The 16,729-nt window shown below is 41.3% G+C and overlaps 1 protein-coding gene across 3 annotated transcripts; it reads right to left on the reverse strand.

The window, feature by feature from the left end:
• Positions 1-1,513: 1,513 nt before the first annotated feature.
• On the reverse strand, positions 1,514-16,136 carry NFIL3 (nuclear factor, interleukin 3 regulated). 3 transcript variants are annotated; one of them, XM_063421711.1, is made up of 2 exons: positions 15,911-16,136; positions 1,514-5,502 (listed from the first exon to the last, which is right to left on the reverse strand). In XM_063421711.1, the coding sequence occupies exon 2, from the start codon at positions 5,314-5,316 to the stop codon at positions 3,943-3,945; it is 1,374 nt and encodes a 457-aa protein (XP_063277781.1). In that variant the 5' UTR covers positions 5,317-5,502; positions 15,911-16,136; the 3' UTR covers positions 1,514-3,942. The 3 variants fall into 3 exon arrangements, with proteins under 3 accessions (XP_063277781.1, XP_063277782.1, XP_063277783.1); XM_063421712.1 differs by lacking the exon at positions 15,911-16,136 and adding an exon at positions 14,073-14,191; XM_063421713.1 differs by lacking the exon at positions 15,911-16,136 and adding an exon at positions 13,823-13,846.
• Positions 16,137-16,729: the final 593 nt, after the last annotated feature.

Here is a 16,729-nt window from a genome sequence, read left to right on the forward strand (position 1 = left end):
AATACTGAGTTAAAAGTCCTAGGATTCTGCCTGGTGTTTTTAACTTTTGATTTGGCATTGAAATGGAACAATATGTTACTCATTCTTGTGCAAGAAATACCAAAAATTCTTTTGTTGTATTCTTGTAGTTACCAATCTTGTATTGTGCAATAAGCTATAAAAGTACTTTTCAAACAATATGGTAATAATAAAGGCCATGTTAATTGGATTCTCAGAGCTTCTTACTAAATTCATTGTACACAATTTTCAACAGCATATTCATGTACTAGCAAGTAGAAAAGCTTTTTAGTGGTTGGTGTTTTAACCAAACTTCAGGAATGTGTTTATTGCACAATTTTGCATTTAAGTTGCACAGATGTGGTTTTGGTCTCATAAACTACTCAAATAGACATTAGGGAGAAAATAACAAGAAAAAAATAATCCGGAATTGTCAGTTACCTGTCTCCTATTCATGAACAAGGGCCTATTTGGCTATACAGAATAATACTAAAACTTAAATGTATCTCATGCAATACATAAGATTTATTGAAGACAGAAAGTTGAGAATATTTAGAAAATCATAATGTTTTGGCTCAGTATATGTATGGGAATATCCACAATTCACCTCTGGCATTGATATATGACATGAGGCTATACTGTTTTTATACACAATTAAGTTAGGCAAATTGACAAAGAGCTGTATTCACTTTGCAGTTTTAATCAGCCAGCAGTTGATATCACTAGGATAAAGTTTACATTGCTAATTAAAAGTAATTTTTCAAACATCTCTTAAAATTTTCCATGAAGCCCTTCACACTAATGATTATCATGAAGGAGAATTTACACTGATAACTCTCAGAATTACCAGTTTCTGTGTGGCCTTCCTTAACATTTAGAATTGAAGACACACTCGAATGACAAAGACTCTCCTTTTACCATGTTTCACGTTGTTTTGTCAATTGCTGAGTTTACAAGTTTTTGTAGGTTGGGGGGTGTTATGCCAGTTTCTACACACTTAGATAAAGCCCATTTTGTGCTCAAAACCAACCTTCTGATATCCCATTGAGACTAAATGACTAGCCAGGGATAATCTTTCCATGGAGGCTGATTCTGTTTCCTGCAGTGCGAGGAAGGCAGGTTGGAAGAGCACAGCTGTTTGGTCTCACGTAACTGTGTACCAGCTGAAGGCTGGAGCAGGGCAGTCTCCCTGCACGCTCTCCCCACCCCCACAGGGTGACACTCCATCTTTCCCATTTCACATTGCCACGGCGAAGAGGGCTCTGCATGACTGGGCCATCTACACCTCAGATACTGCAGCTGAGCGGTTCAGTCGGCAGCTGTAGCCAACAATGGGGCTTTGCACGTACCACCCACACTTGCAGTTTGCACCTTTAACAGGTATGTGAAAGATATTCCAAGTATTAGATGGGGAAACAGCAACTTCAGCAGGGGAAGATCTGTCATCAACCCAAGTTAATGCCCCTGTGTTGGACTGTGAGGATGAACACAACAGAAAAGCATGTGGTAGGTTAGATCTGGTTTTGAACAAAAGACAAATTATTTATTTCTTTCTTCAAATGAAGCATAACACTAAGGTATAAAGGGAGTATAAATAACATCTGATTGTGCTCCTAAGCTCCATGCTATAACTTTCTTGCAATGACATCCTTCAACAAATTAACTACATCATTACTGTTAAGTATTAATTGCACAAAACAGATACACAAAATATATAATGAGCTAGAAAGAGGACAACATTCTTCCATTATGACAAACAATTCTAACAAGAAATGGAAAAAAACCCAATAGATTTAGGCTTACACTGATGGCAACACTGAGAGTTTTAAGTCCTCTCCTTGAACACATTACATGTGATAAATAATATGCAAAATATTTAAAGAATTTTATTGTTGCTTACAGAAGATACTTAGCAAGCAAGGAGACAGTAGCAATCACTGCCTCATGTCTCATATCCCCATCATTCAATGCAAATTTTTACATTTCATGCAATAATCCTGAGCTTATTTTCAGTAACATTGAAATGTCATCTATGTTAATTACCAAATACATACAGAGCCCAGCTATGGGGTCTATTGTATTATTAAGGCATGAAAAAAGAATAGCAGTTTATCAACTCTGAATGCCATAAATACAGCACAGCAGTTAGAAGGCTCAAAAAAGCTCAGAAAGTACCAGTGATTTCTGTGCGAAGGTCCTCCCAGAACACAACTGAATCATCAGTTCCTGAAAAGGCACAGAATCAAATCCTGTCCTCACTGACATCAGGGAGTTCAGCCATTGCCTTGACTGCTGGACCAAGCTTCAGAGCTAGCAGGAGTGACTCAGACTCCTCTTCATATCCCCAAAAAATTGACAAACTTCCTCTCAACTCAAGTCAAGTATTAATTGAAAAAACAATACCTACATGTTGTTTAGTTAATTAGTATTTTTAGCCTATGGAAGGGTTCAATTCATTATACAGTATGGCAATTAATAAAAAGCCTTTTCAGAAAAAGCTTAGTTGTTAGTCTGATTTATTTGTACATTAAAAGAAGGGGGAAGTCTCATGACAAGAACCTCTGCCAAGTTTATGCTCTTTTTATAAATTATTTTTAGTTTTAAAATGAAAGATTTTGGTAAGCCAAACCAAGGATATGTGATACAATTCTAGACTCCATGGTTCAATGGCTCTTCTGAAAGATAAAGAGCACCACAGCCTTGTCCAGTCATCAAGTGAAGAACTCATCATCTGCATAAGTTGTAAGGGGCTGGCAGTGTCTAGATCGTGCAGTTCTTCACACAGTCTCTATTTTACATTTGAGAAGTTCTTGCAAAATGCCCTTTAGCAAGCCAAGGTATTCCAGTTCAGTTAACTAAGCCATTGAAGCCAGGGACAAATTGCTGGCAAGACTTACTTCATGCATAATTGCATTATGTCCCACTCTGGGAACTAAAATAGCAGATGATCTCCTTTAACTCTGCAACTGCTATTGCCTAGCCTTTATGCAAGTATTTACCTAGCTGAGCTCAGAGTTTACAAATCCTGTAGCCTTATACTTCATGTACAGGTGGCCCATGGTCTGCCGTGGACAGAATGCTGGTGTGCAAGAGGGGTGGACTTTCCATGCCTGCACCCCTCACAGACACAAGCCACCCTTTGGCAGAGATGGTGCTGTCCAATTCTGTCACTGCAAGGCTCTGAAAATTTTGCAGATGCACAAATCTGACTTAACTAATTTCACCTAAAACACCAAGTTATAATATTGAAAAATTGTTTGTCACACTAAAACATTCAGGAAATTCATTACTGTCTCGTTTGAGATTGAAGGAGAAAAAAAAATAGGTTGTTGATATGAGTTACTGGGTTAAAATTTGCAGGGGTTTTGGTTAATTTCTACTAAGAAATAAGTTAAAGAAGGCTAAGGCTATAAATTGGTACTGTTTCATTTATAAATATTCACTTTACTTCTCTTCTAAAAAACATGTTAAGGAAAAAGGTGGCCAGAAGGATCACACATGTTGTAAATTGTAATTTGGTTGTTAGGCTGTAAAAACCAAAAAAGGTAAGTGAAGTTGAGCACAGTGTAAGGAAAAACCCAGTTTTTAGTGAACAACTTATTTACAAGTTCATGAAATCAACTGAACTGGAGTAGATGTTCTATGTTTGTCACCAATATTTTATTGTAACTGGTAACTTGCACACTTTGTAGTAGAACAAAAAGAAATTAAAGTCCACTATATACAGCCTTTGTACAGGCTACTTAACTATACTCAAGGCATAGTGATCATAGCACAACCTAGTCTTCATAATAATTTGTGCACAAAAAGACACCAATCAGACATTATGTGAACATTACAGTGAAATGACATCACAAGTCCAGTGAAAATTCAGCATCATACAAAACATATTGATCTACTGCAAATGACATCCTTTGAAACAATAAGCCTTTTTTCAGTAGTAAATTAACCAGAGTCTGATGCAGAGATTTGTGTAGTTATAAGTCTTTTAAGCGAAGCAACCTCTGCAGATAAGTTTGCTATGCCCTGCTTCAAATAGAGGTTCTCTGACTCAGAGACATTGTAGATATTGTCTTTTATTTCAACAACTCCAGTTTTGCAACCACTCTGAATTTTAACATTGAGTTCCTTCTGATGCCAGAGTTCTGGTTTAAGTGACCAGTCTTGGATATTAGTCACTTGAACCGAGAAAGGAGTGTGAGAAGAATGCACCAAGTTTTGCGCACCATGTTTTTCAAGCTCAAAATGTCTTTTTGAGGACATGTCAATGGGTGACGACAACTTCTGCGTTGCATCGTAGTCATTATCCATTGCTTCCACTTTAACTTGCATGGCTTTGGCTTTGATTCGAAGCTTGTGAGGCAAAGCTGAAGAATTGACTTCTGGAACTTTCACTGTTGCATGAACATTTTTATGTTCAACTGGGGAATGAATTGGACCCTTAGGAACCTGCTGTTCATCTTCTCCATCAGATGACTTTCCAACTACGCCATCATCAGTTTCTGACGTTCTCGGGGAATTACTGGAGGACCTATTAACTTGCAAGAGAGGAGGAGAATGTGAGTACACATTAAAGGTAGCTCCCATGTAGTTTGGATATATGGATGCTTTATAGGAACCTCTGTCATCTCTTGGCTCTCTCTCTAATTCCATGGGCTCCTGCTTTATAATCTGGAACTTATTTTCAGGACTTCTACAGTTGCTCTGTATACGACTTGGTTGGGTATGCTCTACAGTTGATGTTTCAGATACATCGGACATTGAGCTTTGAGGAGAATGTTTAATGACAGAAATACAACTGCTACCAACTATAGATGGTTCATGTTCATCTACAAATGAGTTAATATTTGATTTGGAACTCTGATAATCTTGAAAATACACAGTTGTTGAGCTACTGAGTTTCTGTATCTCTTGGGCATAGGCCGCAGAACTAATTAAACCAAACTTTAACTTCAGTGAAAGCAGCTCTGCCTTCAAAGTGGCATTCTCCTCTCCCAGTGCAATTAGTTTGTTCTCTAAGACAAGGTCATTCAGTCGTCGCTTTTCACGAGATCTTTTGGCAGCTTCATTATTTTTCCGCCTTTTCTCCCAATACATAGCATCTTTCTTTTCATCTGGAATGAATTCTCGCTTTCTCCTGCAAGCTGAAGATTTGCTCTTTCCACTGCTTGCTTCAGTAAGTAGAATATCTTCATTTGTAGACAATTCTTCAGATACTTCTGCTAAGGTCGACTTAAGTACCATGATTTTGTCCACATTGCTACTTGTGTCAACAGGTCCGTGCTCCTTTTTAAGGGTCTGCATTTTTCTCAGCTGCATCAGAAACAATTTGTAGAAGATCTACAATAAGCAACAGAGCAAGCTATCTCCACAGTGCTTCTCACTCCACAACTTGATGAATACAGTAATTTTAAATCCACACACATGCTTCCTTTTCTTTCATAATCTCAGAAGTGTCTGTCTAGAACAAATTTTCTTAGCAGATTCAATAATCTTCTTAAAAACCTGAAATAAATAGAGAATTTAATTACTATTTAGGAATTGCTGGTTCAAAACACAACGAAGTAGCTATTGACAAATAGTTTAGACAAGAATTTGGTTCCTTAAACCTGCTGTAATACGAAGACAGCTCAACACTGAAACTACTGATATTCTAAATTTCATGACACCTAGAGGGAGCAGATTTGCTTCCAAAAGAAATATAACATGATCCAAAGAAGAATCAATTAAAAAATATTTGACTTTTGACCCTACAGTAACGCTGTCACAGAAGCTCCCATTATATCACTGGCCAAACTAAAACCTTCCAACACTTTAAACTGCAGGGCAAGAAGCAAGTTGACAAGCAGCACTGCAAAGGATCCTGTTCCACATTAAAGCATCTCTTCTGAAAACAGCTGTGGTGTGTGACTTAGAAACGCAATATATTTGGGTCCTTCATGGATTAAAAATAACAAGCTGATTTAGAGAAGCTGGAGTGATTTCTATTGTTTTAAAATACCACCATTATCCACTATATCTATTAAACATATAATTGCTGCTTTTGAATCCTGTAAAAAAATATATATACATATATATATGTATCCATCATATTAATTGAAACTAGCAAGTTCACACATGTAACTTGGGCAAGTACCCAATGACTAAAAAATATTGACAACAAAATTATCTAATTTTTTAGTATCTTACAAAGAAAACATTAAAATCAGCTTTGAAAAATATATTAGAGAAATAACATTTAATTAAAAATTTGCATTTAACAAGTAGTCATATTATGTCAGAGTAAAGTTTAATACTGTAGAGGTATGTGCACCTCCAGGAAACAGTATTTGCATTGAAGTAAAAGTTTTAACCCAGAAGTCTTACCATTAACAGAGAAAAACTTGCTTAACCTTTAGCTTCAGACATTTTAATCATTAAATTTGAACTTAAGAGTTTAAATTGGCTTTTGTTTTATTTAGTTCCTTTTAATGCAAAAATATTTATTCTCGTAAGATCGCTTGGTCTTGATCTTAGACACAACTTCTCAGTATATCATTTTCCATTGTCAGTCATGTTCCTGGTAAAAAAGAATGTAGTATGCCAAGTGCTTTTACAGAACTGACTATTTAGTCAGCAATCATTCTTGCCTGTATGACCCCCCCCAAAAAATCTGCCACTTCAGATTAATGTCTCTATTTACTGGGAATGTTTTTACAACAGCTAATGAAATTAATTTTAACATTATCAGGCAAGAAAGTTATAAAAGAATTAATGAACTGCATTCTGCCAGTTTCTCTTGTCTTTTTTAGAAAGCAAAGTGGAATGAGTGATGTAGTAACAATTAAGCAGGGTCATAAAGACTAAGGTTTCAAGCCGGGTTCTGTTCCATCAAACCATGCCAGTTCTTCTATCATGAAAAAATTAACACATTTAATAGAACAACTAAGTAGAATTTCCTAAAATCCATGGTTAATTACTGACATGTAACTATTTGTCTTTGATAATACAGCCCTAATGAAAAATAGTTAGATGCCAGCCACACCAAAGACAGCATCAAGTATTTTAGTGCAAAAGCAGCACCACAAATTGTCATGTTTGAAAAGAAGAAACATACCTCTAATACACAAATAGTTACATAGTTAGACCCTGATCCAAAATTCTAAATGGAGTCAAAGGGCAGCTTTCTGTCAAGATTGAAGGAGCTTGATCAGATTTAAAACCAAAAATGAACAGCAATGCAAAGCAACATCTGTTTCTCAAAATTTCAGTACAATTTGATTTGCTGAAGTAGGTATACAGTTATTTTGTCCATTTCATGGATACAGGAAATCAATGATTTAATTAATATGTATATAAGTGCAACTCAACACTTTAAAAAAATCATTGATAAAACTTTAAAACAACAACAAAAAAAGAGAAGACAGGGCCACTTGACCTTTTGTCACATTTGTAGAATATTCAGTCTCTGTAGCATCATTTTACACTAATAGAATATGGGGATTTTATTTCATTATCCTGCAGAACTGGGAGTACACTATTACTGATCCATAATTTTCTTGATCCACTACAATCACTGTATTCACCTGTACCAGTAGCAGACATCTTCCATGGCATGCAGCAGGAAGTTGTATCATGTACTGAATACCTATGAAATTATCACTTGTCTCTTAGCATGTATCTCAACCAACTCTCACCTCAGCAAAAAGTATTCAGAACAACTTCCAGGAAATTTCATGTCCGTACCAGTTCACAGCTCTTACTGAATTTAACAATACTGGATAGCTACACTCAAACCCAAATATTTGTTCTCCCAGAAAACACACATATTAGTTATGCATACGTCATCGTTATTATTATTCTCTCTCTCTATATGCACCATGTAGCCTAAAACATCTACACTTACTTGAAGTGGTGGCAACAACAAGAAAGTAATTATACAATCATTGGGTATTTTAGAAAAACAATACCTACACAGATTAAATATGTTTTTCCCCTATAATATTCCCATCTTTTATTTCCATGTGATATAAAATAATGTTTAGTCTTGAACAAGACTAAACATTGTATCAGGATAAAAATTCAGACTGTGTATATCTGTATGGTCTCCAACTCAAAGCTATTCCTCTTCAGTGTTTGTCCAACACTGTGGTCTAGGAAAAATACTAATAATGGCAATAAAAATAAGCCAAAAAGGTTTTGGATTGTGGGTTGTTTTTTTCTTAACTGAATGTGAACTAATGACACAGTTCATCAATATGACCATATTGATGGACAGAAACTCCACTCCACATATCCACCTGCAAGCCTAACAGTGGCACCGAGCTGCACTTAGCCCAGCCAGCTGCAGAGTTCGTGTCCCTCGTTCCATGGGACATCTGCAGATTGTACTCTGGAATGGCCCAATCTGCTCACTCCAGCACTGTTAACTCCTGTTTTGGCCAGTCTCCCTCCTGTACACATTGTTCCTGGCACAAACAGACAGAACGTAAGTAGCATGCAATCTACAGCAAATATCAAGCTTGTATCAAAATGACTGTGTTTTTGCATGCAGTATTCAACTTTGCTCCCTGCCAGAGTCCATCAGTGAAGCAGTCAAGACAGACATGTAACCTACTGACATATTCATATGGGTTTGCTATTTATCCAGTTAGACCTAATGCCACTACTTGTATATTAAGGTAACTGAAATTGTGGCTTTACAAACAGGAGTCAAAACCCTTGTTCAATAATACTTCTCCATGTGGATCAGCCCAATGCTAAATCTGTAAACAAATTAAATTCCATCTGATGATAATGGCAACATGCCTTCAATGGAACCAGCCATTTCACTTCACTTCACTTGCATTTTATAATTCCATTGGAAAACATGAGTATTTACACATAAATTAACGAACTGTAATGATTCCTCTGACTACATTTCAAATTCCAATATTTTCCCTTATGATTAATTTTTCAATTGCTTTATCACTCCCTCATAAAGTGTTATAAAACCAACATTTGGTTGGTTGATGTTAATGGCATTGAGTGCCAATTCTACAATGTAATAACACTCGACCCTATTAACTTAATTACAGAGCCAGTCTTGCTCCCACAGCAATTTTGCCATTGGCTTCAACAGAAGCAGAATACAATCCCAGATCCAAGTATTAATGAGACTGTTGTATAGGACTCATGCTATTGAATCAAAAAATTATGTATGCAGAAATAACAAAAAATTAATTTATCCATGGGACTTCAAAAGATACTGAAGTGACAACACGGCACATTCAAGATCTGATCCTGGGCATTTATGTATTCACACTGTAAAAATTGAAAGGTCTGAACATTTGGAGGACAGGGCCACAATCTTGCTCTCTTCTGTGTAATTTAATTACAAAAGTAATTTCTGCTTCAGAGAATGTATGTGGGCCTCCTCCCATACCTAAGCTTCCCCACAGAATAACAGGATATTTTTCATTTATACTTAGCAAAATAATACATGCTATTTCCAAGCATAATTTTTCAAACATATCCTATGATAAAACGACTATTTAATTCTACAGCTCTAGCATTTTGATAGTGATTCTATCAAACTAAATGAAATCCCATTTCTAGAATTGGGTGCTCAAATACTTCAGTTTTGTATCATTGTGTCTACAAAAAGAATATATATCAGTCCTTAAAAAATGGAAGAAAATAAGTTACATATAGCTTCCTGTTCTAGAAAAAAGCCATGCCTCTATCATCACCACCACTATATGGCACACTCTAGAAAAACAATTGTGCTCATATTAATGTCTCCACTTATTTTTATTTGCTGTTGTCCATGTTTTGCATAGGTATCATTAATTTTATTACTGACACCATTCTGCCCCAATATATCAGTTTTGAATATCTGTCTACATACCAGATCAGCTGCTATAGAAATTGTTCATTAATTCAAAAGTCACCAGTTTGCAATCCAAATTTTGGAAAACTGAAAGATATATTTTGCACTTTATCTTCAAAGTATTCTAAAAACGGTTGCTACCTATCTCCATACTTTTATGAGGTGCAGAAGAAATATTCTCATCGCACACATGGGACAGGAAGCTGAGTTTAAGTTCAGATGGTGCACGCGCAGCCTCCCTAAACACTGCTGAAAAATTTTGGAGGTAGTCTACCTCTACTGCTTTCCACAGACAAAAATTATGCTGTGAAGCTCTGTACCTATCCTTATCTATCATAATTCAGAAATCCTCTCCAACACAGAGTATTTCCAATCCCACTGAAATCCCTCAACATACTTCTTCTTGCCTTTTACCTACAACAGTTTGTGAGTTTATGTTCCTGTTGAAAAAAAAGCTTTAATGCTGGCTACACTGAAAAGAGTCATATCCCTGGGACAGGTTTGTAGGCTAGAGGGTCTAGTTAATATAGAACAAATCAAGTTAAAACTTTTTGAAAAAACCTAGGTGACTGCATTTTATGCTATGATGGATAGGCTATCCGCAGTCACAAAGGGGAAAGGCATTTACAATATGAATATTGGAACTAATTTCTGTTGTTATGTAGTAATGTGCATAAGGACCATGAATATGGTACAAAAGCATGAAGCAGTGCACAACTATTGATCCTGTACACAGTTTCCTTTTCCTACAACTTCATGTTGTGCTCAAGTGCTTACTGTTTCAGGACCAATGTGTAATTAGGTCAGTGGAACACTGATGATGATAACTTTGTACAAGATGACCCACTTTTGCTAAAATGGTGATTGTGTTATTGAAAGAAAAAAAATGGAATATGTCCACAAAGTATACTCCATTGGGCACATCAGAAATCATTTATTACGACACTGTTCAATCAATTTTAAGAAAAAAAATGAGTAAGATTGTCATGGAACTTGAAATGCTATTACAAATGCCTATTACCCAACTCCACATTGTACCCAGAAAGCTGATGTCATATGTAATTTTTACAAAAGGCTTTCATTGCTAGAAAAATCACTCAAGTTACTGTTTATCTTAAGAACTACAAATTAACTCATTAAAGTACAGCCTGCTTACCAATAGTAATTACAGAAATAATATTTCTATAAGGAGAGCACAAAAAATATCTTAAGGGTAGCTGTTGTTCAGAAAAGGTCAGTCAAGCTTAGTAAGTGCAAATTTGCCCCACATTTTCTTTCATTTCCTTATGAAGATAGTATGATTCTGCCAGATCTGTTAATTTTCCCAAAACAAGCTGTTTATTGCTCTGTTTCAAATGGTGAAAAATAAGATCTAAGAATATTACTGATAGCACCAGGAAAAAATTTAAAACTGAGAAGGAAAAAATATATCTTGGGTAAATATTTAGTTCCATATACATAATATATATAGAGCATACACATGTAAATATGCAATTTAATAAATGTCATATCACTTTCTAGTCGTTTTAATAAAGCCTCAATAGAAACAACTGTTACTGAAGTTACAGCACTATGACAGTATGTTTCTCATTTCAATAGCTACTTGACAGCAGTAAGAACTAGACTGTGAAAAGCTATAACTTAATAGCAACCATGTTCTGGAAATACAATCTCAGATTTCCCTTAGTTACAAACCATAAAAAAAAAAAAGCCCACAAAATCAAATATTAATTATTCTGACAACAAACGGCTTTCTATTATTGAACTGTGTTCTTAAAATGCCAACCATGGCCCAGACCTTCAGCTGACCTAAATTTATATGTCTCTATTTAAAGGCAGCAGAATTATGTCAATTAATCCCAGCTGATGCTCTAAACATGCATCTTGTTATATAACAACTGAAGTAAACATATAAAATAAACACTGGCTGTAAAATGTTATCTACACTCACAGCAGAGAGAACAGAGAAACAGCAATCTTTACAGCTTCAATTTTGTGAGATGGTCCAGACCACTGCCCATGCTGAGCATTATTTTCTTTGTTGGGTTGCATTCCACTTGTAAAGAGAAGTCTTGCAGCACTGGCATCTACATTGTCAGCTGTTGTGCAGACACCTCTATAGCAAAAACTGGTTAATTATTCAAATGCTGCAGGACAGACTGAAAATTACACCAAGGTGGAGCAACTCAAGAAAGGGAAAAAACCGCATGTCTTAAATAAGGCATTCCTTCTGATAGAATATCTATTTAATATGTGTCACAAAATTCAGTCTCATAGGATGCTATTTTGGACATGGACCAATTCAACAAGTGAATTAGGAAAAAGCATAGTGTATCTAAGGTGGCTTTAGATTTATTTCAGATCTACCTTATAATAAATTTTTTAAATAACATTGCTTCTACCAGATTCTTAGTCAAAACCAAGTACTCCCTTGTTTACACAATCTTGTTTTTGACAGTCAAGCTTATTATCAACATTAGACAGTTACATTATCTTGTAGCTAGTAAAAAAATATTTTCAAATACTGTAAGGTAATGCTTTAATACTGTAAAATACTAACGTCGAAATCAATTGTCATTTTCTTTTAGAATGGACTGAAGGAATTGGCCATCTATTTGCATTTTTTTCTATTACATAGCCTAAGCACATTTATATCTCATAACTGGCTGTAATGATCATGGCAAGGTCACCTAGAAGAGTCAATTAAGCTGATGAGTCAGATACATTGCTTAACAGTGTGCAATAAGACTCAAACAGAGGATTTTATTGTTCATAGTATTGCATCACAGTGATGTTATAACAGCAGCAAGATTGCTGTCTGGAAAAAAACTATTGCATAAGCATAGTTTGCATAACTATTTGTTAAAATAAGTCAATTTAAAACAAGTTAAAGGTTTATTTAATTTAAAAGTTTCCTTTAAAGATAAAGGACTGGGAAAATGCAGCATGGTTCTGATATCTTTCTCAGACTCTATTACAATAGAAAGAATGTCTGTATGTTCTATAATTTTCATCCAAAGCAAGGCAAATACTGCTCCTTAAGATGAGATAAGCTGTGTGAAGGTCACATAAGTTCATACTGCCCATGGGAAGACTCTTAGCTTTTTGACACCTCGACATCAGTTTCTTAAAAACAAAACCAAACCAACAAACAAAAAACCCCTCCCCAAACCTCAAAACAAAATGCAAAACAACCCCCAACAGAACAGCAGAAACTTGAGGCTTTGGATGCAAATTCAGGAAGCTGGATATTTTAAAAGCTAATTAAGAGCCCTTTGGAGCACGAGTTAAAAATATAAAGTAAATTAAATGGAGGCAGAATATTCTAAAGAATATTAGCATTTTAACAGTCAAAAACATCTGTAATGTGAGAACTTTTGTAACAATGACTGTTAGTGCCCATGTTGTTAACGATCCTTATTCAGTAGTCCTTGAACTTGTTGGTTTAAATCAGATTTTTGGGCCAAAACAGCAAATCCTTATTCATTCGAGTTTCCCATCAACGTCAACATTTTGATTGAATAAGGACCATAAAAGCAATGCACATAGCAATATTTCAAAGGAGACTCTGGATTTAATTAATTACCGAGGAGGGCAAAGATAACTCAAAGTAGGTTACATACACACTGGAGCAAACATAACGAAACTAAGTGCAATCATTCAAGTTACAAGGACAACAACGAAAAAAAACAGGGTTGTTTTTAACACAACAGTAACTCCCAAAGAGCCTCACTGTCAAGGCTGTACTTAGCCCCAACAATCAAGTAGCAGAAAAGTTTATCCAGTTACCAAGAATATTACATTTTTAAAATACTTCGCTGCTGCTTCCTACAGCAGGTACAACGAACATAAAGCCTGTGGCTGGGGTACTCTGTTGAGAGGTTTTTGGTCAGAAGCACAGTGATGTTGGTTTCACCTACTGGAGAACGGTTTTAATAACCAAAAATTAAAAAAAGAAAAACCAATAAATATCACCTCATCTTGAGAGGCAAGTTATCGTCAGCAACTTCCAAGCTATGCTCCCACCGACGACACAAGCTGGCCCCAGAGTACAAAACATACAGCCACTGCGACGCCGAAGTGACTTGGGGGGGAAAAAAAAAATTCGGAATTGGGCAACGATGCGGGGGGGAATGTTGGCTTATTTTTTTTTTTTTTTTCCCTTTATGATGTTGTTGTCGATCGTTACGTAAGAAACGAAAGAAAACGCACATCTCGTGCCTACCTGCGAGAGCCTTTGTCTGACGATCCCTGCCTGCAGGCGACGGTGGGACTAGGGGGGTGATGGGCAGCGGGGTGGGGACGCTCCGCGGGGCGCGGTGCGGGGCCGAGCTGCGGGGAGGCGGCGTCCGCCGCCTCCCCACAGCTCGGCCCCGCACCGCGCCCCGCCACAAAGGCCGCCCGGCTCGGCCCCGCGGCCCCCTACGTGACCGGCGGCGCATGGCCCCGGCCCGCTCGGCCCCGCGCTATCAGCCCGCCGCCCCCCCGCCGCCGCCGCCGCCGCCGCCCCAGCCCAGAACAAAGGGCTGAGGGGGAGCGCCAGCGCCCCCAGCCCTCGCTCGCCCGCCGCCGCCGCGCCCCGCCGGCCGCCCGGGAAGGGAGGCGGCGGCGGCAACCCCCGCGAGCCTCGGGGAGGAGAGGGTGGGCGAGGAGGAATCGCCGCGCAGCCGCTCCGCTCCGCCGCCCGCCGGCTCTGTCACACTGACCTACTAGCGGCGGCCGCCCCCGGAGCTCGGCTCCGCTGCCCCATGGGGGCCGGCGGCACCTGGACCCCGGCCCGCCGCGGCCGTCAGGGCACGGCCGGGACGGCGCTTTCTCTCTCCACCAGCGCGGCTGAGATCTCCTATAAACGCCTTTCTCCCTTAAATTAAGCCATTCCTGTCTGCTTTGGTTTTGTTGTTTTGTTGGGGTTTTAAAAATTTCTTCTTCGGTTTTTTTTGGTTTTTTTTTTTTTTTTTTCCCCCCACCGAAAGCTCGTACCGGAGAGATGGCACAGAGTCTGGGCGAAACGCCTTCCCTAAGAAAAAAAAAAAAATACAGCCTAATCTAAAACGCCTCCGAAGGCGTAGAGTTAAAAATCCGAGCAAATGCCTCGAACGTCTTACACACGCACGGCTCTGGAGAAAAGACCAGAAATAGCACATGAAGCCACAATTGCTAAAACGCGAAGGGGCTAAATATAGAGCCAACACAAATCTCGTTTTAAGGCACCCGGCACGCAGCCGGCGAGCGCGCCTCGCCTCCCCACTTACCCAGTTGTCTACTTCCCTTAATAAACACACTTTAACAAAACCTGTTACAGTTACGGGTTTGGGGGGGGCTTTTTTTTCTCTTTTCGGGGCGAGATTGTCCTAGTTTCTTTGTGGAGAGATTATAAAATCGCATAATTAGCTCCCTCTTCCCAGCCCGGCTGCCAGCAAATTTTGTGGTTACATAATGCAACATTTCCAGGAACTATTATGCGATCGGTCCCGCAGCGCCTAAAAAACAGCGACAAAAAGTGACGGAAAGGGCTGCCCGAGACAAGCGCAGCCCCGGTCCCGGGCCGCTGCCATTGATCCCGGCTGCCCGCGGGCACCATGCCCCTACTCCGCCCGAGAGAGGGCTGGGTCTGGCCGGCGGGCTCCGGCAGCAACTCCCGGCTGTTTTGTGGCCGAGGCACGGCTGGCGCTGCCCGGGACCCAGCCCTCCGCCCCGGACCGCGTCTGCCGCGGCAGCTCCGCTCCTCGCCGGCACATTATGCAACGCGGGAGAGGCACTCCGGCGGCGCTGCCCGGGACTCGCTGCGGGGACACGAGGGGGGCAGCGCGGCACGCCAGGAACGAGCACGCCCCGACAGGGAGAGCCGTCGGTCGGCATCTCCCGGACTGCCGCCCGCGCCACCACCCCTCCGCCGAGCCGCCCGCCGCCGCGCAGAGCGGGGCCATCGACGGACCCTTCCCCGCCCGGCGGCGGCGGCCGGAGCCAGCTGGGCTCCCCTTAACCAACGGCCGACCCCCGACCGCAGCTACAGCGAAGCAACGGGCGGGCACCCCAACTTTGTACGCGCGCCTTCCTTCCTACCTGCAGCGCACCGCGGAGCGCCGAGCATTCCCCGCCCGCGCCGGTGCTCGGGCTGGGCGGGCGGCGGTGCGGAGCGGAGCGGGCGCGGTGCAGTGCCGCGCCGTGCGGGCGGCGGCGGAGCGGCGGGCGGGAGCGCGCGGCGGCGGCGCGGAGGGATGTGTGTTAGTAGGTCAGGGCTGCGCGGCGCGGGGCTCATAGCCCGCATGCCGGCCGCGCCGCGCCGTGACTGGCGGCCGCAGCCGGCCAATCGGCGCCGGGCGCCGCCGGGAGCCGGCCAATGGGCGCGCTCGGGGGCGGGGCGGGGCGGTGCGCGGGGCGGCGCGCGGTACAGTAGGTCTGTGTGCTGCGATTGCATAACCGCTGGCGGGGGCGGGGGGGCGGCGCGGGGGGTGCCCGCGCTTACGTAACCGGCGCGGCGGCAGCGCGCTGGGGGGCGCTCGCCCCGCGCAGCCTCCGCCCGCCGCGGCGCGGCGCCTCCGCTCCGGCGCGGCGGGGCCCGAGCGCCGCCTCCCCGCCCCGCGCTGCCGCCTCGGCCCCCGCCGCGGTGCCGGGGTGCGCGGCGTTACGGGGGTGTGTCTGCGCGGCGTGCGGGAACCGAGCCCTCGCACCCGCCGTCTCCGCGCGATCGAACAAGGACGCGAAGCCGCGCTCCCGAGGCGCGTACCCGCCGCCTCTCCACGCGCACGGGCGATCCGCCGGCGAATCGCGCTGTGGCTGCTGTCACTGGCGGAAAGCAGGGGAGAAATGGCAAGGGGAAAGGAGCCCGCGGTCGGCCTTGCCGGGGCGCCGCCCGGCCCTGGGCTCCGCGGGCGCCAAGGT

Source organism: Prinia subflava, chromosome Z (genome assembly GCF_021018805.1).
Source record: "Prinia subflava isolate CZ2003 ecotype Zambia chromosome Z, Cam_Psub_1.2, whole genome shotgun sequence".
Lineage (NCBI taxonomy): Eukaryota > Metazoa > Chordata > Aves > Passeriformes > Cisticolidae > Prinia > Prinia subflava.

What these genes read in the sequence shown, in the direction of transcription:
- NFIL3 (XM_063421711.1), bottom strand. Translation starts at nt 5,316, where the DNA reads ATGCAGCTGAGAAAAATGCAGACCCTTAAAAAGGAGCACGGACCTGTT.